Below are 22,637 nucleotides of genomic sequence, written 5' to 3' on the forward strand. Positions count from 1 at the left end.
CTAGTCCAACACCACAGTGTTTATTTTAGCCTTTTGTGCTTTGCATGTTTTTGTAACTCCCTTCTCTCACTGAGAAACCTCTCTGCCATTATCTCCAGTGTGTTTGCTCAGTTGAGTTTTCTGTGACCAGTTTTCTGGCACACAAGCCTAAGGTTGGCTTGGGCTCTGCTGTCGTCACCCACACTGCTTAGCCCTTTGCTGGACCCCTGGAAAGGAGGGGAAAAGAAGAAAGCTGCTTCCCCCACACACCATCCTTCCTTCCTTAGGCATGCCCGCTAAAAGCCTCAGAATTTTTTTTTAACATTGAAAATATATTTTCTTTCTTTTTACTCTTAACTTCTGTGCCACTTATTCTTTTCTTAGTGGAGATAACGAATGGATTGTAGCCATCCTCTATGTAATTTAAAATTTTTTAACAAGATGAGTGGTTTTTCTTACCATGTATAGTCTGTGAAATTTCACATTACATACTGCTTGTAAGAAAATGAAGTCTTTGGTATTTAATGAGATTATAACAGGTTAAGAATATTTAACAAAACATGAAATTGTCTCAGTGGTGTCTCATAAAAGACACGCTTATTCTTATTAAGTATACAGATTATTATTAATGTGTATAGACTGGCAGATAATATGTGATAATGAGATTTGGATTTATTTTAAAGTGTTCCATTGACCAAAGAGGGGGGAAATGACACTTTAATTAATCTTTGTTTTCTGAAGGAATTTATATTTAACTTAAAACTGTTAAGAAAATTTGCTCCTTTACTAAAAATAATTGAATAATGTTGAGATTCTAGTTTTTTGATCACTAGGTTGATAAAATTCTTAATCTCTAGTTTTTATCGTGAACAGCGTAATACCATGTTTCGTTAAGCTGATCTGCATTTTGTTCCTAATTGCTGCAAACAGTTCTAAGATACCTGTTTCTTAGCCTGTGGATGGCATATGATAATAGCTCATGATCTAGTTCCTTCTATATTTTAATATTAAAATTTTTAATAGTAGGGAAGTGCTTTTTCTGTTTCAGTATCAATTTTATAAAAGCAAATATGTGAAAGTATTGTTTTTCCATAGGGTTCTTTTTATTGAAATGTACCCTTTATTTTAGACACTAAAGCATTGGAGCCAGTCTGAACCCAGCTTGATGATATCCTTGATTCTTCTTAATAAAAGACAGAATTAGCTTACATAGAGCTGACTCCCACTGTGACAAATGAGGGTCTAGTTTTCACGTAAATGGATGTGTTTAAAACCTAGCTAGATGTGGAGATCTATGCTCATCATGAAAATGAGGGGGTTTAGATTTTTTTTTTTTAAGAGGTTTAGATATTTCATCATTGGGTAGTATGTAGGTAGGGACTGCTCCCTTTGTATCTAACCAGTTGTTCACATGAATTACATATGCATTCAAAATAGCATAATTGAATTCTTTATGTCTTGGCAGAGGGGAAAAAAAAAAGTACAATCTACATATGCCAAGCTGAAGTTCTACCTATTAAGTTTAATTTTGCCCTGGTTGGTTTTCATTCCGTTGTGTTATCTGGGTAACAAATTCCATCCCTTTTTGTTGTCTGGGGTAGACCCTCAAGAAGGTAACCTGGTATCTTAGAACAGCTTTGTCATGGTCAGTTGGGCAAAGTTAGCAATTTCTCTTTCAGTTTTTTTCATCTTTACAGCGAACAGGTAAGTCTAGAGCAGTGGTCTTTATAGGCCTTTTTTGTTTGTGTACATATTTTTGAGTCATAAATTTACCTAAAGTAAAAATGCATAGAACTTAAGCATTCAGTTTGGTGAATTTTGAAATGTAATTCTATATATTTAATCATATATAATTACCACCTATCTGTTGGTCCTGAAACTACGTGATGTCTTCTGTCACGTATAAGAATTTTAAATGACTATATTATCCTCTTATGTATTCTTAAGTTGACATTTAGCATTTTTCATCCTGAATTTAAAAGGTCACACAGGATGTAATAGTTGACACAGTTACCTTTTAAAATAGAATATTTAGATCAGTCTCCTCATATATGGATCTGGGGACATCCAAATTAATAATACACACTTGTTAATAGTATATAATTATTAAAGCCATATATTTTATACAAAGTTTGATGAATAGTTTGATGTAAAAGCAAAATTATTGGAGGTGCATCTTTTAATTACAGACTATTTTTTTCAATTATTTTATATGTCCATGGATGAATATTATGTTACATATTGAAACTGGATTCAGCATCTATTCATGTTTTCCTTCTTATAGATGTAAGTGCTGAAGAACCTTGTTCACATAAATAGGTACATGAGTATGGAAAGAGCTTTATTACAGTAATATCACCAAATACCTTGAACTCCTTCTACGTTATAGGCTTCAAAATCATATGATACTCTACTGTCAAAAAAACTTTTTTAATGGTATCATAATTGTAAGAGGCCTAGATTGGGCCTTCCTTGAACTATTTTTGTAGCGCTGATAATTTAGAAATAAATTACCTTGTAAAAGATTGTCTTAACCAGAACTTAGAATCAATTCATTTTTCCAGCATGTAACATTATCTTTCTGTTTGGTTTGGTGATTTTTATACCCTAGGGCCATGTACCATTTTAATATTTCAAATGGAAGTTGGATTTAGCATTCTTTTTTTTTTTTTAAAGTATGAGAACATTTGTGGCAGGTGATACTTTGACATAAGCATAATCAGACCAGTTTTTGGAAGGGTTATATGTATGACTTGAACATCTAAATATTGATTTACCTTAAGATTATTTATGCCCTGTATTCCTTAGAAAATCTTTATGTAGCCCTTGAGGAATATACATACTCTGATTTGAATACTACTGGACTAGATGGTTTCGAAAATTCCTTCCAGTGTTGTGATGCTAAATCCCAAGTAACATTCAGGATTTTGTGGTAGCCATAGTGATGGTGATGAGAAACAGGAGATTAATTTTGAGATTATTGTTGTCGTTCCATGATGTTGAAATAAAATGCCAGTCTTTTTTTTTTCCTTTCTTTCTTTTGGATTCTAAGGTTTCTAAACAGTGTGGATTTTGTCCAAAATGTGGGAAAGAAAAAGAAAATCAGACCAAATGCCAAAGTTGTGGTATTCATTTTTCTAAGGATTTGCAGAGAAACTGCAGACAAACTGTAACCTTGAATGACTCTGCTGGATTATCATTAAGAACATCAACTCACCAGAATTCTGGAGGACAGAAGTCACAAAACACAATATTACCAGCCAAGAAGTTTTATGGCAACAGTGTGGGAAAGATTCCAATTGATATTATTGTGAGTTGTGATGAGAGTGGACAGAATTATTTACATACTAATGGAAAAGTCATTCTATCTAGGGCAAAAGTAGCCAAAATCACAAACCTGAAAGAAAGGAAAACAAGCTTGTCAGACCTAAATGATCCAAGTAAGTATTTTAGTCTCTTTAGTATTGCTTATATGGGTCTAATATTTTTCACATATATTTCTAATGTGAGCATGAGCATATTTCTGAAGTGTAGTTTTAAAAGGTTTTTTTGTATCGTTATATGACATGCTTTTGCGGTAGATTATTAAAACTGCCCATGTAATTGAAAAATAATAGCTGACTTAGACTTTGTCCTTACCCTATCCATTTTAAGTAGTTTTTTTAAAAAAGAGCATAGATCTTGGCCCTAGTCTTAGGTCAGTTGCCAGTTAGGACCAACTTTCTAACTTTGACCCAGTTACTTTAATCTCTCTGATCTCTAAGTGGATATATTTCCTGCCTGATAGTGTTATTGAGGGAGTAAATTTAAAAATAACATGAAGTGCCTAGCATAGCTCAGTAAAGCATTTGACAAAGGACTCTGAAAATTCACTCCCTTACTACTGTTGTTCCTCCTCTAAATCCTTTTCCTGTCTTTAGTCACATGTACATATGTGTATGTATATGAAATACAGTCCTTTTTGTAATAAATAGCATAAAATTGGAAACAGTCATAGACTGATTAAATAAACTTTAGTGTAGGTAGCTGGAAAGGGGGGGAAACTTAATATTGTATAGAATGATTTTTAAGCTATTTTATCAAATGAATTAAAGCAAGGTGCAGATCAGAGTTTATAGTATGCTACTCTTTATTTGTGATGGGTAGGAGAATTTATATACCTTGTTGGTGGCTTGAATGCACAGAATTATCTCAAATTAATTTAAATTAAAATAATATTGTGGCTGTACATCCTTAATGTTTAAATAAAACTCCAGAGAAGTCCTAACTGGATTCAGTAATTTTATTAATAATAATATTGCTGTTTTTAAATACATATTGATAAAAACAAGCCAGCAATTATATTGCTGTCTCCAGAAACCAAGATGTTCAGTATTGGAGAAAAGGAATACAAAACCAAAATCAAAGAAGTAAAAATAACTAACTTTGAATTTGAATTGAAGATAATGCTGGAACTTATTATATATCAATATTTTCTATTGAATAGAAAGTATCTCTTAGCTTTACTCATGAAATATGCCTGGAAACAGTAAGCAAACCTTGTATAACAACTTTAGTTCCCATATCCCATATCTGTGTTTCTAATACCATTTACCACTAAAAATAATCAGAGCTCTTCAGAGAAATGGCTGACTCTAGGTCTGGAACACAAATGTGTGAGATAAATCTCAATCACTGAGTTGTATCAGGAAGCGTGGAAACAGTCACAAATAGCTAAGGTCATGTCAGAAGCACACAGCTAAAATGAAAAGGCTTCACTCCGTAACCAAGACTGAATCTGCTTGGGCCACAAAAGGAACCATAACTACTATGTATTGAAATATGTTAAATATATCACAGTTAGTTCATAATGATACCCGCCTACTCTCTCACAGAGAGAAAAGCTCCACCTTATAAAAGGGATAAAATCAAGAAGTTTTTCAACCTCAAAAATGTATCAAGTCCTATTTTAATTCAAAGTAAGAAACCTTAACCTTTACCAGTATATTAGCTTATTTTCCAAAAGAGCTTGATTTGTAAAGGAATTTCTGTATAATAGCTGTCAAGCCAACACTCTGTTATGATGTTATGAGGATGTCTGTATTGAATATGAATATTTTATGACACATTTTAGTGTTATACCAATGCAATATTAAATATGTTAATATCATTTGAATATTTCCTAATGGTGGGGTTGTTATGTAAAATTTTACCGTAAGATATAAGTAGAACTCTAAAACTCAATAGGCAATTACTGGGTATTATTCTGAGCCAGACTTCCATGCTGGAAACTCAGCTTGCTGAGATTTCCAGGATGAGGGGAACTGAAAGTTAGTAAGACTGAGTTAGTAAGTAAAAAAAACAGTGAATCTATGTGGTTTTGAGGTGCCTTAAGCAGTTTACTATGAATTAAAACCATAAAGCCTAATTTTGTTTCCCTACCCTCCAGAAAAATTAAAAACCATGTTTCTCAGTAATGTATATAGAAAAAAATTTTCTGTTTTAAGCTATTTATTACATGCTTATTGGTCCTGCTTATAAAAGTTTATATACTAACCAGTTTAGTTTGGTTTTTACAATCCTGTGAGGTAGTTACTAATGCAACGCTCTTCTATAAATGAGGCAATCTATGCTTAAGGCTTCTCATTGTTATGTACATATAGGCTGTTGGAGTTTAGATTTTTTTTTTTAATGATTTTTGTGGTTTCAAAGTCTTTTGTTTACTTTATCATTCTTAAATTTGTGTTCCTATTAAAATGATTTATTATTATGAAGCTTTTGTTCTGTCCTTGGTGGTCGAATAATAAAATGTACAGTGTCTCAAGTAGTGATAAGTTCTGTGTAAAAAGTGAAGCAGTTCTGGGAAATAGAGAGTGACAAGTGTCACAGTGAAGAAGCTTGCAGTTTTAGATCATAGAATTTTAGATAGGTAGGTGGAAAAGTTACTTGATAAAGACATTTTGAACACTGCCTAGAATGAGGTGAGAAAGAAGATAGCCTGATTTCTGTGGGAACAAGTTTGCAATGTAAATGCAAAGACCAGTATTAGTCTGCTTAGCTTGCCATAACAGAATAACACAGACTGAGTGGGCTTAAATTTATTGTCTTACAGTTCTGGATGCTGGAAGTCCAAGATTAAGGTGCCATCAGGATTGGTGTCAGGTGGAGGCCTCTCTTCCAGGCTTGCAGATAGCCACCTTCTTAATGTGTCTTTACATGCCCTTCCTTTTGTGCTCACAGAGAGGGAGAGAGATCTCTGGCATCTCTTTTTCCTGTGACACCAGTCCTATCAGATGAGGCTTCACCTTTAAGACCATGTAACCTTTATTATCTCTCTATATGCCCTGTTTCCACATATAGCCACTTTGGGGATTAGGGCTTCAGTATATGGATTTAAAAGGGACAGAATTTAGTTCAAAGCAGACTCTGATGCAGAATCTTAGGTATATACTTACATAGACTATATTCCATGTTTTGCAGAGAATTAAAGCAGTTATAAGAACAGCTCTTTTAACTATTATCGTCTTTGCATACTTTCTCCCTGTTTGCTTTGTAATTATGGTGACATTGAGTACAACCCTCATTTACCTTAAATTAATAAAACAAGAACTGTGTAGTACAGTTCTATCTGTTGCAGCATTGGAGCTTTAAAATAAGTTTCTGATAGAGCAAGATGTAGAAGTTTTAATGTTCCTTAAGCACAAAAAATGACTGTAGATTGAACACTAGGCTTACTGTTGAATATGTGCTTCTGTGTAGCTCTTCATAAACAATATAAGCAGTTATAAAGTTTTCTTAAGCTTTTATACATCAGGTACTATGCTAATAAATCCTTTGTACATTAAATCATTTGTTCCTAAGACTTTGTTGTCCCCTATATCACAGAGGAGAAACTGAGGCAAATGACTAGTAAGTGGCAAGACTCTTAACTTTCAAGTGTGTGTAAACTGACTTGAAAACTAGGGTCTTGAGCCTTCTAATCTGGCCTGTTACATTTTCTGTTAATAAAAATATCACTTCTGAAAAACATTTGAGACTGGATAGCAAAATTAAAAAGATGAATGGTGTGATGCTGGGGGTGATTCCTCTCTGGGACTTGTTATATGACTCATAAATAATAACTAAGCATTTATGTTTATGATATATGATAGGGAAAAACAATTGCTCTTACAAGTTTTTACATTCTTCAACACATGACTTTCTTTACCAGATAGTATTTTGGACACTGGAAATACAGCAGTAAATAAAAGCGATATTCTTGTTCTTTATACTTTATTTTACTGGGGAGAAACAAATGAGTAAGTGTACATCCACAGCAAAAGACAACAGAAATTTAAATTAGTCGATGTGAATAAGCAAGTACCTATGTGCTTACTTCAGATTGGGTAGTTAATCAAAAAGTGGTATTTAAACCAATTATTTGATGACAAAAGTGCAAAAGTGTTAGGAGAATTACAGTTAGATAGAAACAAGCTGGAGGAAAAAATGAAGTAGTATAAGAAAGTAGCCTGGGTCCAAATTGCATACTTCTATGAACCAGAGTAAGGAGTTTGGATTTTGACTCAAGTGCAGTATGCTGGCTCTGCAGAATTTGATAGAGAGATGAGTTTGAAAAGATTCACTAATAAGTACGTGGTATAAGAGCAAATTACCTTCATGTAATGTCTTACCCATGTTCATTTACTCAATAAGATTTACTGCATATTAGGCATTGGTCCAGTAATTGTGGCTCAGCTGGTAAAACATTCACCTGCAATGCAGGAGACCTGGGTTTGGTCCCTGGGTTGGGAAGATCCCCTAGAGAAGGGAAAGGCTACCTACTCCAATATTCTGGCCTAGAGAATGCCATGAACTGTATAGTCCATGGGGTCACAAAGAATCAGACACTACTGAGTGACTTTCACTTTCAGGCACTGGTTCAAGTTCTCTCAAAGACTAGTAATGATATTAGTGATTTCTTGTGTGAGATAAAAATTATTTGATCACATGCAGTCTTATAGACTTTTAAAATGCATGCTATTTTATGAATAATTTGTATGCAAATTCCCTTCATACCTAAGACTTTCTGGAACTCTGAAATAGACCTCATGATAAACATGTAAATGTTGTAACTTGTCTATGTTTCTGTGTGGGTGATTGTGGTGAGTTGTAGAATTAATTTTACATTTGTATGTTATATAAAAAAATGCCAGTTTAATTGCTCTACAAATTTAACTTTTCTTCAAATAGAATGGATTGTATCTTCATTTTTATTAACCTCAGATCAGGAGATCCAAAGCAGATTTGGTGTATTTCCAACTTTTGTCATGGACTTACATTTTTAACTGACAAGAATGAAATACCTGAAGTACTTAACACTTTCTTTATAGTCATTTTGTCCAGTGATGATGATGATGACGACGACGACAATGACAGGATTAACAGAAGAGAAAGCATCTCTCCTCAACCTGCTGATTCGGCATGTTCTTCCCCAGCTCCATCCACTGGAAAAGTAGAAGCAGCTCTAAACGAAAACACTTGTAGAATAGAGCATGAACTAAGAAGCATTCCAGCAGATTCAGAATTAACTACAGTTACATTGCCAAGAAAGGCGAGAATGAAAGACCAGGTGCTTTTCACATTTATTAACATTTATTCAGATTTCTTCTTTGATGTGTAAATATTTGGGGGGGAGGATAATTTGGTGGTATCAATAGAAAAAAATGAATTATTCATTAAGTAGAACTTAAAATAACACTGGGAAGATTATTGAATGAACATTAAAGCATACAGAAAAATATATTTTAAATAAAGGCTTAAAGTGTAAAAATTTGACAAAAAGAAACATCAACCTTTAGTAAGCAAAATATTAGTGTAAAGCGCATATATTTGTATAATCTAGTAGACAGTAAGAGATCATTTTAACTTGGGTATATTTTATTAATAGCATAATATGGTTATAGTATATTTTATGTTTTACTGTAAAATTTTAAAAATATTCAGATGACAAAAGAAATTCTGTCAATCAACAGTATGTCTAGAAAGGAGTATTTGTAATGCAGGTAAACTATGCTGATGTCTATAATAAACCAAGAACTTTTAAAAGTTAGAAGGAAAAAGAAAATTTAAAAAAGACAGGAATAGACCAAAAGAAGGGAAATTCAGATAATAAAACTTTATAGGAAAAGTACATATCAAAGAAGATAAAATATAACCATATACTTAACAAACTTTCACAATTGATGCAAAATCAGTTAACACATACATTGGCAAAAATCCAAGGTAAAAGGTACTTTCCTTATATGTTGATGAAAAGAAGGTAAGTTGTGGCCTTTTGGAAAAAGAGTAAAAGCATCTACTGAAATATTTAAAATGTATACTGAATGACCAAGTAATTCATTCCCTAGACTCAAAGGAATCTTTAACCTCCAGTGCTTTGATTATATATACGAATATAATTATTAGCAAACAATCATCTTAATGATTGATATAGAAATTAGGTAGGGACTTCCCTGGAGGTTCAGAGGTTAAAGCATCTGCCTGCAATGTGGGAGACCTGGGTTCGATCCCTGGGTTGGGAAGATCCCCTGGAGAAGGAAATGGCAACCCACTCCAGTATTCTTGCCTGGAGAATCCCTTGGAGGGAGGAGCCTGGTAGGCTACTCCACAGGGTCGCAAAAAGTCAGACACGACAGAAACTTCACTTTCACTTTCATAGAAATTACTGAAGAAACTATAGTATATATGTGCCGTGGACTATTACTCAGCCACTGTCAATGAAAATTGGAGCTGTATCAGTGGCTTAGGATTTTCTACATGGCACTGTTTAGTGAGAATACTGAGATGCAGAAATTATGTGCATATTTTCTTATTTTTGTAAAAAGAACCTAAAAAATAAATTTGTATGTTAAAAAGTTATATGTACATATGTCAGGAATTCGTACATATGTCAGGAATTCGGAAAGTTGTAGATTAAAATATGGAAACATACATATTTGATTGTTAAGATGGGATCAGTAAGAAATGAAAAACCAAAAGTAACTATAATAATAGAAAAAATATAGGTTGATAGTTTGGTGTAATCTTAGGAAATGCCTTTCCAAACATTTCAGCACAAGCAAAAGTAATAAATGAAGAGATGAATATATTTGTTTCAGTGGAAAGTACAATGCAGTGAACCAAAACACCATCCACAGAATTTAATAGGTAATGCAAATGGGGAAAAATAGTGAAATATGTGACAGAGGATAAGTTGGTCCTTTACATAGTTTTGATTTGTTAAAAATCAAAAATAGAAGCAACTATAGAAAAATGAATAAAGGATATAAATAAGAGGAGTTTTTTGTTTTTTGTTTTGTTTTTTTTTAGAGTAAGGTACAAAAAAAGACATATATTTTTAAGTGTTAGATTGCTGGAAATTACCTAACTTAACTATTGAGCTAAGTAAAATCTCATTTGAAGAAATAATTCTAAAACTAAAAAAAGTTTTAAACCTCTCTAATAGATATCTGTTAATAACCTGGGAAAATATTCATTTAAATCAAGATCTTGTTTTATTTTTTTTTTTGATGATAAGGATTTTGACATCTTTACTTTTAATTACATTTAATTTGAATATATACTTACAAAGACACTTTTATATTATGATTAATTTGCATTTGGGAATGATTGAAATCTTAATTCAATAGATCAAGTCATTTAATAGTTTTTAATATATAAGGAAGCATCATTTTATAATGTAAATAGCAATTTTCCTAAATTATCAGTTTTCTAAAGAGCTGCTAATTTAATCCAAATACAGCAACTACTACCACTGTTACTAGATAACTTTTATCCAGCCTTTTACCATTCATGAAACACCATGCTAAGCTACTTATATGCATTAGCTCATTTGAGTAAATACTGTTACATTTTAGTTTAGGAAACTAACATTTTCAGTTTAGAAGTTATTATTATAAGTTTTACAAGATCAGATCATTGAAAGGTAGTAAAACTGTTTTTTGAACCCAGGCTATCTGATTCCTAAAGGACCATTTCTCTGCTTAGCTGTTACTGGAGTTTCACCGAATAACTAGGTAAAGTGGAACAGGAAGAGTTTACCGTTACTCTTATAAAATCAATAAATGCTTACTCATGTAGCACTGCTGAAGTAAAATCAATTTTATGTTTTGATAGTTACATTTCTTCTGTTGGGTCATCTTTGCTATGTCTACTTAGTTTGCCGTCTTGTTTTAATAACTTACTAAGTGAAAATGTTTTTTCTTTTTCAGTTTGGTAATTCTATTATCACCACACCTCTAAAACGTCGCAAAGTGATTTCTCAAGAAACTTTAGTTGATCCTGTATCTTTAAGCTGCCAAAGTTCCTCTGATACTGTAGTTTTAAACTGTCGAAGTATACGAGTAGGGACACTCTTCCGACTATTAATAGAACCTGTAATTGTAAGTACATACTATGCTCTTTACTACCAATTATAAGATTCAGAATTTAATATATAATCTTTTAAAATTTATAAGTTAAAATATTTACTAGAACATTGCAATTATTTCACGATTTCAAATTGCTTTAAGAATATGGACAATTATAAATAGCTACTCACCATAAAAATTAGTGGGTAAAAACTTGATCATATGTATTCTGTTAAAAATTTTTTTTAAATTATAATATTCAAAGTAGTACATAATCATTATAGGAAAATGTTTATTCTCACTGAATTGGAATTCACTCCAGTGTGTTACCGTTTTATTCTCATGTCAGCCCAGTGCATGAAAACAGTATTTTGAGGAACTTTATGAGAAAAAGAAGAATTGAAAAGCTTTGGGGTCTGCATAAAAATGTCTTGTGACATAGTGACTCCTAGAAATAGATTATTGGACTTTGGTGGCCGCCCAAGAGGCATTGTGCTTTTGAACTAGTTCAGTGTCCAGAGAAGCCAAAGAGCTTTCTTTCGTCCCTTTATCTTACTATCATACCTGTCTCATTGTTATTCTGCTACCACCAGTCCAATTCAAATGTATATTTTCTGTTTAAGATTGTAGCATAATCTCCTTAATCTGCCTTCTAAGTCATATTTTGTTTTCTTTCTGATGTATCCTATGCATTGTTGGTAGGTTAATCTTCCAATAGCACTGTACTTACAAGGCTGCTTAACTCGGGTGTCCTTAATTCTGTGTTTCCAACTATTTTTTAATGAATAGAGGCTGGCGTCATTCTCGGTATTACAAAGATCAGATGGACAAATGCAGTACATGAATCAGTTTTTCTGCCTTCTATAGGCAGAGTCCAAACAGCATGTCATTTAGGGTCTCTGTAGCAAAATCTTCCCCCAAAATCTATGATTGTTACTAATTTATCTTATTTTTTAGTTTTGTTTAGATTTTATCAAGATACAGCTAGAAGGTAAGCTGTTGTATGTCCTACTGCTCACTAAAGCTTTGTTTACCTAAAACACTTTACTGGAATAAAAAACGTTATTTTTAAAATTCACTAAGATAATTAGTTATTATATGCGTTGTAACAAAGGGCATTATACCTTAAGAGTGGAAATTTCATACTATAACATCACAGAAGCTATGTTTAAGTTTTTAAGTATTCTTCATTAGAATTCTCTTTCCATATGGGAAAAAATGTATTTAGATACTTCTTTAAGATCAAAGATTTTTCTTCATTTTCCCACTAAAGTTACCATGTACAAAATATAATAAATATGTGGGGGCTTCCCTGATGGCTCAGATAGTAAAGAATCTGCCTGCAATGCAGGAGACCCAGGTTTGATCCCTGAGTCAAAAACATCCCTTGGAGAAGGGAATGGCTACCCACTCCGCTATTCTTGCCTGGAAAATCCTTGGACAGGTTAGTGTGGCAGGCTATAGTCCATGGCGTTTTGGAGTCGGACACAATTGAGCAACTAACACTCTCACTTTCAGTTTTTCATAATAAATGTGTACTTTAAAATTGTAATTCCCTAGTTTCCACCATTCATGATTTTGCCCTCTTAAGAACTGATTCCTTTTCCATTTCCATTTGTTTTTCTCCAGAACCAGAAAATGATCCTGTAGGGATTACTTTAAATACCTCTGATCTAACAAAATGTGAATGGTGTAGTGTCCGAAAATTACCAGTAGTGTTTCTTCAGACTAAACCGGCAGTTTATCAGAAGCTGAGCATGCAACTGCAGATGAACATGGAGGATAAAGTTTGGAATGACTGTAAAGGAGTAAATAAATTAACAAGTAAGTTATGTAGAGCAAATTTACAATACATTGGTTAGCAGACTGTGAGTTGATATTGATAAGATACCTTAGATATATTTGTATTACCTACACTCTTGATAATGACATAAGATATTACTTCCCTCATTTTATAGAAGAGGAAAAGTCCATAGAAAATGGAAGTTCTGAAGATAAAACCCAGGTTTAGCCATTTGGAAAGTTTTCAAAACGGGTTGAAACCCCAAAATATACATAGTGTTTATTTAACACTGTATAATCTGAGTAAAATGAGGTGTTTTGTTTTAATGTACTGATAGAAGTTGTAACTGTAAATCAGCCATCAAGTTGGAATCTTTAAAACTTAGCCTGAATAGAAAGTTTGAAAGTTCATTAACAGGTCTTCATTTTCTACAATAAATCAGTGTGGTTCTCCAGTTGGTTTGTTTACCTTCCCCCAAACATTTGTGGCATAGCGTGGCTAGCTGTGTTCTCCTCACTAATTGCTCCTTCAGCTTAATGATAAGTAAATGATAGATAACTATGAAAGCTCCAAGAGTTGGCACATTAGTGAATATCGGTTTTTACAGTTAAATCTGGAGTTACTGCCAATTTACATGGCAGTTTCTTATGTGTTTGACAGCAGTATTGACTGATTGATTCTATGTTTAAAACTCAATATATTTGGATCCTATTAGGCGAAATAAATTAGTTACATCTATGAATAGATTCATTCTAGAGCTACTGCTAGGGTAATGTGTTCTGGTTCCTTTCTCTTAATTAACTTAAGTGACATTGTTAGATGACGGTATTATTGGTCCTTATTTTAGTATTTATTACATATCCACTGTATGCCAAACACTGTTTTGAACATTTATATCAGGATTTCTGGTGATGTTCTTGGAAATAATTAGTTAACTTTTTATTTTAGTATCTGTTTACCCATTTTTTTCTTTTAGACTTATTAATTATATTGATTTCTTTTCAGATTTGGAAGAACAATACATAATTCTAATTTTTCAAAATGGCCTTGATCCTCAGGCAAATATGCTATTTGAAAATATTATTACTGACATTGGTATAAAGAATAATGTGTCAGATTTTTTTGCGAAAATTCCCTTTGATGAAGCCAATAGCAGACTTGTTGCCTGTACAAGAACCTATGAAGAGAGCATCAAAGGAAGTTGCGTGCAAAAAGAAAACAAAATTAAAAATGTAATTATTTTTTAAATGGTAACTTTAAAGGGAAATGTGTTTCATTATCATATTGCTTGTTTGGAGTTAGCTCTTTTTATTTCCATTTCAGAATTATTTGCTTTTATATGTAATTTGTAAACTATATGGTGTCAAAATATTAACGGTGGTGGGTGATTTGTGACACAAATAGTATTTGGTACAAGTCTCAGAAGTATTTTAGTTTCTTTCCACATTCTGTTCTTGTCTTTACTTTTTGTCTCCTTTTCTTTTTCTCTCGTCCCTTTTTCTTCCCCCACCTCCACCCCCCCTCAGCATACATATACACGCAGTGCTACATTCAAAGTGACTGGTATTCTAGTTCTTAAATTTGCTAGAGATTCCTATTGGTGACATTGGCTTCAGTACAAATAAAGGCATTTTGGTTCCTGATGTATTGTAGTTTTATGTGTAACATGTGCATACACGGTTGAAAACTTGGAAAGGAAAAATATAAACCTTTTGATTCTGACTCTCACCAATTCTAGAATAACTGATTCTAGAATAATTGATCATGTAGTAAGTAACTCTGAAGCCAGCTGAATCAAAGGCCACAATACTGCTGTAACATACAATGTAAGTTAATCAATAAAAATACAACTTAAATACTCGAAATTTGTCTCCTACGACAGCAACTGGAGTTTGCTGACAATTTATTAAAAATGCTTGAATGTTGCAGCCTGCCTACAAATTTGGAAATAGGGCTATCCAAGGCATAATACTGGTGAAGTTGAGCAAGACTTCACCAGAAAAGAACTATCCACACAGTTAGTGGGTTGAAGAAAAGAACAGGAGGAGGAAGGGGAACCATTCCCCTTCTTTTGCAGAATTGGCTACAGGAAATAATTCCAGAGGAAGAAAAGAGCAGCTGGAGCCATAAGGCAGCTGTGATGGACTCAGATTTCAATGGAAGGCTCTTTCTTTAAGGACTTCTTGATTCTGGAGAACTGAAGCTCAATGGACTGTGTTCCCTGAGCCTCTGCTCCCATATTCCATGGATTTCCTAGGCACTGAACTTAGGTAGGCCTCCACTTGTAGAAGAAAAAACCACTATCTGTTCTTTGGATTTTACTAACATAATCTAATTTAATATGGATGATAGAGATCTTAGACAAGATATCAGAAAACCAGTTACAAAAATTGGAAGTATTGTTCTAGAAGCTACAGATAAAAAAGAAAGTGGACCCTAGTTTTGCCTGTTTTTTATTTTTAATCCTTTTTAATTAAAAAGCATTCTTGCCTTTATCTTCCTGTTGAAATTTTTTCAAATTGATTTTGTGAACTGGTAATTTAATTTTCCTTACCAGGTGGCCCTTGAATCTAAAATACAACTTAAAAACAAACAAGAATTCCAATTTTTTGATGATGAGGAAGAAACTGGAGAGAGCCATACCATCTTCATGGGTCCTGTAGAAAAGTGAGAGAATTCCTTTACATTTGCAACACTTAAATTTCTTCTCTGTTTTATTACATTTCAGTGTTATACAGACCTATTTTTGTTTTGTTTGCTTATTTTTTAAAATTTTGTTACAGATTGATAGTATATCCACCACCTCCAGCTAAGGGAGGCATCTCCGTTACTAATGAGGACCTGCATTGTCTAAGTGAAGGAGAATTTTTAAATGATGTTATTATAGACTTTTATTTGAAGTAAGTTAATTTTCTCCTAGCCTTTTAGCAAATTTTTAACACATCATAATGTATGTTTGTTTTCTAGAGTCAGAATTGTATTTTGAATTCCATCAATGCCACTCACTGTGTGACATTTGGAAAGTAATGTCTCTGTGTGTTTCTTCATTTTGAAAATGAGAATAATAGGAATGCAAGGGATTTCTGTGTATCAATTTTATACCCTGTGACTTTACTGCATTCATTGATTAGCTTTAGTAATTTCTGATGCCATCTTTAGGCTTTTCTGTGTAGAGGATCATGGCATCTGCAGTGAGGGTTTTACTTCTCCTTTTCCAATCTGGATTCCTTTTATTTCTATTTCTTATCTAATTGCTGTGGCTAGAACTTCCAAAACTATGATGAATGATAGTGCTGGAGATGGTGTGGAGAAAAGGGAACCCTCTTACACTGTTAGTGGGATTGCAAACTGGTACAGCCACTATGGAGAAGAAGGTGGAGGTTCCTTAAAAAACTGGGTATAGAACTGCCATACGACCCAGCAGTCCCAGTGCTGGGCATATACCCTGAAGAAACCGGAATTGAAACAGACACTGTGCTTTCATTGTCAGACCCAGTGTTCATTGCAGCACTATTTACAATAGCTAGGACACAGAAGCAACCTAGATGTCCATCAGCAGATGAATGGATAAAGAAGTTGTGGTACATATACACCATGGAATATTACTCAGCTATAAGAAGGAATGCATTTGAGTCAGTTCTAATGAAGTGGATGAACCTAGAGCCTATTATACAGAGTGAAGTAAGTCAGAAGGAGAAAACCAAATACTGTATATTTAATGCATATATATGGAGTCTGATTAATCTACCTGCAGGGCAGAAAGAGATGAATACTGTGTATTAACGCATATATATGGAACTTAGAAAGATGGTACCAGTGGATGATTCTACATGCAGGGCAGCAAAGGAGACACAGATGTAAAGAACAGACATTTGGACTCAGTGGGAAAAGGAGAGGGTGGAGTGATTTGAGAGAATAGCATTAAAACATATACATTACCCTGTGTAAAAAAGATGTCCAGCATGAGTTTGATGCATGAAGCAGGGCACCCAAAGCTGGTGTTCTGTCACAACCTAGAGGGATAGGGTGGGGAGGAATGTGCGAGGGAGGTTCAGGATGTGTGGGAAACATGTATACCTATGGCAAATTCATGTTGATGTGTGGCAGAAACCATCACAATATTGTAATTATCCTCAAAATAAATGAATTTTTTAAATGGGAATAATATCTAAAAGAATCTAGAAAAAATATCACTTGCAAAGTGATCATAAATAGTAGCTTGTTACATTGTTACTGTTAAGAGTGTTTGGGGCTTCCTTGATGGCTCAGATGGTAAAGAATCTGCCTGAGTGCAGGAGACCCGGGTACGATCCCTGAGTCCTCAAGATCCCCTGATGAAGGAAATGGCAGCCCACTCCAGTATTCTTGCCTGGAAGATTCCATGGACCAAGGAGCCTGATGGGCTGCGGTCCATGGGGTCTCAAAGAGAGATGACTGAATTACTGAGCGCACATACACACTGTATTAGAAGTTTATGATTTTATAGGGAATACAAATATGGGATTAAAGTATTGACAGAAGCATTAGCATGGTGCAAATATAGCAGAAAAAGCAGCATTCTCTTTGGGGGTTGAGAAATGAAGAATCAAGAAGCTTTCCTTGAAGGGCCTACATCATGATCTGGAATACACATATATAACATGTATGTGTAGTGTGTTTATGTATAAACTGTATGTGTTTACTGCTTTGTGATATAAAATGAATGTGTGTATGAAACAAAACAACATCAGTGTATCTAGTGCTCTCCAATATATTTTGTTTATTCAAATGTATAATATATATATTTTTTAAACTGGTTGTTAAAAGCCACTGGATTGATTTTTATAGCCTATGATTGCAGCCCATACTTTGGGAAAAGACAGCATTATTATTCACAATGAAAGATTTTGATCAGAAAAGTGACATGTAATTGTTTCCTTAAGGTCATTTTGACAAGCAGGTTTATTGTGAATGTCTAGATGAGAGATGATTTAAGCAAATTTAACTAAGGTGATATAAGAAGCCTAGTTAAGGCATTTTAGTTGCAGTGAAGAAAAAATAATGAAATGTTTTAAGAGGTAGAGTTGTTTAGCAGAAGTCCTGGACTGATCGACTGCATATTAAGAAGATAAATAAATAGATGTCAAATAACTCCTGGTTTTCTTACTAGTAAGATGTCCAAATGATTTTGCCACTAACCGAACTGTGATATGACAAAAGGGACAATGTCAGTAAACAATTGTATATATGGTTATAGAGGTCAGTTGAGTTCTGACCTAGAGACACATAGAGATAGAAGGCTTTACAGATAGTAGTTTAATTAGGAGAATGGATGAAATTGCACAGTGAGGAATGTAGAATGAGAAAAAGAGCTATAAGGACAAACCCAGCAGAGTAGATTTTAAAAGAGAGCGAGTAAGGAGACAATAGATTCTGAAGGTATTTGACAGGTAAGAATTTTAAAATAAAGATTTGCTGGCAAGAGAAACTGTCCTAGATTTTAAATGCCTAACTTTGCATATGTAGATTCTTTTGAAACCTCACCCATATTCAAGGACAAATTCAAAGTTCTTGATAACTAAATTAAAGGATATTATTTCATAAAAATACCCAACAAAGCATATGAAAAGATCTTCAATGTTATTAATCATCAGAGAAATGAACATCAAAACCACAGTGAGATCTCACCTCATACCCATTAAGTAGGATGGCTGCTTTATTAAAAAAAAAAAAAAAATCCCCAAAATAACAAGTGTACAAAAGAATGTGAACAAATTCCAGCCCTCGTACACAGCTGGTTGGAGTATAAGATCGAACAGCCTTTGCAGAAGACAGTGTTGTGGTTCCTCAAGAAATGAAAAATCGAACTGCCATTTGATCCAGCAACCCTACTTCTGGATATACAAAAGAATTGAAAGTAGAGCTATTTTAGAGATATTTGCATACCCATGTTCATAGTAGCACTATTCATAATAGCTAAAAAGTGGAAGCAACACATGTCCATTGATGGATGAGGTTATACATATATATAATGGAGAATTATTCACCCTTAAAAGGAAAGAAACCCATCACGTGCTACAACATGGATGAACCTGAACACATTATACAGTGTGAAATGAGACAGTCACAAAAAGACAAACACTGTATGAATCCACTTACATGAGGAACTGAAGTAGTCAAATTCATAGAAAAGCAAAGAACTGATTCCCGAGGGCTGCAGAGCAAGGGAAAAGGGAGTTACTGTTTAATGGATATAGAGTTTTGGTTTTGCAAAATAAAGTTTTGGAGATCTGTTTCACACAGTATGAATATACTTAACATTATTGAATTGTACACTTAAAAATGGTTAAGATTGTAAACTGTTCTGCATTTTTTCCATAAGTTTTCAAGAGATGTTGTCTTAATACTAGTGTATACCACCTTAAGAAACCAAGCAACTGCAAAATCTTAAGCAATTGTGTAGAACAGTGCTGCTGTTATTGGATAAAGTGTTCTATGAATGTCAGCTAGGTCAAGTTGTTTGACAGTTACTATTCATATCATCTTTGTCCTTAGTGATTTTATACCTGCTTGTTCTCTCAATTCCTGAGAAAGTCATTAATCTCCAACTATAATTATTGACTTGTCTATTTCTCCTTAATGTATTGTGAAGCTCTTTTGTTAGCTACATGCATGTTAATGTCTTCTTGGAGAATCAAGCCCCTTATCATTATATAATATTCCTTTTTATTCTTGATAATCTCCTTGTTTTTAATCCTACTTTGTTCAAAATTAATATAGCTACTACAGCTTTTTTTTGGTTCATGTTTGCGTGATGTATGTTTCTTCATCCTTTTAACCTATTTAAGTCTTTATGTTTAAAAAATTCTTTCTGAAAGCATATAGATGTATCTAAAAAATAAGTTCCTATATTTTTTTACATTTTAGTTTATTGTATTGTATACTAAATAGTCTATACTTTTTAGAGTAGAGATTTTATAGTTATTTTTTTGAAATTAGTTTCAGTAGGCCTCTTGACATCATATAGTTAAACTTTAAAGCAAATTTTATACAGTGAACTTACATTATCTACAAGTTCTGCCTTTTCTCATGCAAATCACTGTTCCAAATAATCTAACAAAATGCATGATTTTAAAAACTCCGTTTATATTTCTCTCATGATTTTTAGAAGCAAGTTAAAAAGACGAAACTTTTTCAAATTTCACTATTGAAATAAGTAATTCAGTTGCCACCAGAGCTGCTCATTCTTTTCCATTTCTAACTCTACAAGTTAAAAGCAAACCTTTAAACAGTTTGCCATACTTATAAAAGGTAGAAGGGCATTGAATCTAGAGAATGTTATTAAAATACAGAGGGAAAGATCTTTTAACTTCATCCTGTAATTAAATTTCATAATTAAATTATTAGATTGTCCTCCTTATAACAGGTGCATTAGTTTTAATATTTAAGTGATTTATACATGGAAAGAAAGAAATTTCAAAGTGAAAGAAATTCCTGGGGGTTTTTTGTGTGATAAACTTGGATTTCCCTTTAATTCTAGAATAAGAAACAGCTATTCAAGTTAAAATTAATAATAATTAATAATTCTAATACATGTACATGAAAAACCCAGAACTGTATATCGTCACAGAAATGTTAATACTTATGGATGTATATCAGGTTAGAGAGACAGAACTAGTTACTTTAAAAGGCTTTTTGAAGTTTTGTTTTTTCACTTTTATGTCTTTAATTCCTCTAGGATTTGTTTTTATGCATGGTATCAGAAAGAGACCTAATTTCATATTTTTCAATGTGGACAAATAATTGCCCTGGTATTCTTTGTGAAGCAGTTCATTCTCTCCCCACCAGTGTGAAACCCTGCCTCTGCCATATACTGAGATAACAGTGGAAACATCTGTTTTCAGGACTCTGTAGTCTGTTCCATTGGCCGTGTACCTATCCCTGCATCAGTACCACACTGCCATGGTTACTATCTTTATTCTTGTTATCTAAAAAGGCCATATTCTTCACAAATGTTTTGGATATGCTTGACCTTTTTAATTCTTTCAGATAAATTTTATTATCAGCCCATCAAATACAATTTTTAAAATTCTTTTGAGATTTTGATTGTGATTACACTGAATCAGTTAACCTCAACTGGAGGCAGCTTTGGCCCCAGGGGATGTTTGACAATGTCTGTGGACATTTTTGATTCTCACAAAAGGAAAGGATTAATCTAATAGCATCTAGTGGGTAGAGTCCAGAGATAACGCTAAACACACTACACTGCACAGGACAATGCCAGCAACAAAGAATTATCTGGCTTAAAATGTCAATGGTGCCAAGCTTGAGGAGCCCGCCACTAAATTTATGCAATTTGGGGATGACTGATACTTATATTTTTGAGTATTTCAGTAAAAATATTTTCTGATCTTATAGCCAGCCTTCATAATAAAACATTTCTAATATGTCTGTAGATCTTTCTTAAGTTTTCTGTATGAAAATCCTTTCACCTTTAAATAAATTAATTTTGTACGTTTACAAAAATAAAGCATGCTTTATTTAGTACACAAACAGACTAAAGTATAGTCTGTTTTCTTAAGTCACCAAATCCCATTGTTCATTCAGTTCACTTTACAAAGGAGCCATTGTCATTTGTTTTGGTAAAGCAGCGTCGTTCACCCATTATGGTTACAGTCTGTAAGTTCAAGTCTAATTGACTACATGCTTCCCTGGTGTCTCAGAGGTTAAAGTGCCTGCCTCCAATGCGGGAGACCTAGGGATCTGACATCCCTGGGTCGGGAAGATCCCCTGGAGAAGGAAATGGTAACCCACTCCAGTATTCTTGCCTGGAAAATCCCATGGACGGAGAAGCCTGATAGGCTACAGTCCATGGAGTCGCAAAGAGTCGGACACGACTGAGCGACTTCACTTCACTTCACTTCTGTTTTGAATATAAGATGTAGAATTCAGCAGTTGATTTAAACTGTGTCATGAGCTGATTCACTGTCATATCTTTTTTGGGGGCACACTGAGTTGCCCTAAAGCAAGAAATCTGTAACTTATGTCCTTTTTGAGCTTTAGAATTATTGAATATTATGACTAAAGTGACAGGTCTCAAAGGTGTGCCCTGTGGGTACTTCCTGTTTCTGTGCAAGATTTCGCAAGGTTTTCATATGAGCCTCATTTTAATAAGATAAATGTAGCCATAAGCTTGACTTTGCATACCTCCTTTGAGGGAGTTTAGGACATACACAATTAAATTTAATGTATTACAATTTATCTTTGTAATTTAAAGGACCATGTCTATTTAATATAGACCTACCTTCAGGGAAAAAACAACTAAAGCAAGGAAAAATTAGAGCTGATATAAGATCGCTTTAAAGATTAGTCATTGTTACAACCTCACTACTGTACAGGTTCTTTCTGTTTCATTTCTGTTTTTATAAAAAGTAGTCTGTGGCTAGGTCATCATGGTTTATTAAGTGTTTAAAACAAAATAATACAAAGATAGCTTTATTAAGATATAGTGCATATACCATACAGATCAT

General features: G+C 33.6%; 1 protein-coding gene across 5 annotated transcripts in view; it reads left to right on the forward strand.

The window, feature by feature from the left end:
- SENP6 (SUMO1/sentrin specific peptidase 6) overlaps positions 1-22,637 on the forward strand; it is a 131,361-nt gene that overhangs the window by 85,467 nt on the left and 23,257 nt on the right. For 4 of the 5 annotated variants that reach the window (XM_018052876.1, XM_018052877.1, XM_018052878.1 and 1 more), the window contains 8 exons: positions 3,032-3,419; positions 8,328-8,566; positions 11,208-11,378; positions 12,303-12,336; positions 12,975-13,169; positions 14,134-14,360; positions 15,686-15,795; positions 15,912-16,028. In XM_018052876.1, the coding sequence (XP_017908365.1) occupies positions 3,032-3,419; positions 8,328-8,566; positions 11,208-11,378; positions 12,303-12,336; positions 12,975-13,169; positions 14,134-14,360; positions 15,686-15,795; positions 15,912-16,028 (1,481 nt within the window). Of the gene's footprint in view, positions 1-3,031; positions 3,420-8,327; positions 8,567-11,207; positions 11,379-12,302; positions 12,337-12,974; positions 13,170-14,133; positions 14,361-15,685; positions 15,796-15,911; positions 16,033-22,637 lie in introns of those variants that run through there. The other variant, XM_018052880.1, reaches the window with a different exon arrangement.

The sequence above is a fragment of the Capra hircus genome, chromosome 9, assembly GCF_001704415.2.
Source record: "Capra hircus breed San Clemente chromosome 9, ASM170441v1, whole genome shotgun sequence".
In the NCBI taxonomy this organism is placed as follows: domain Eukaryota; kingdom Metazoa; phylum Chordata; class Mammalia; order Artiodactyla; family Bovidae; genus Capra; species Capra hircus.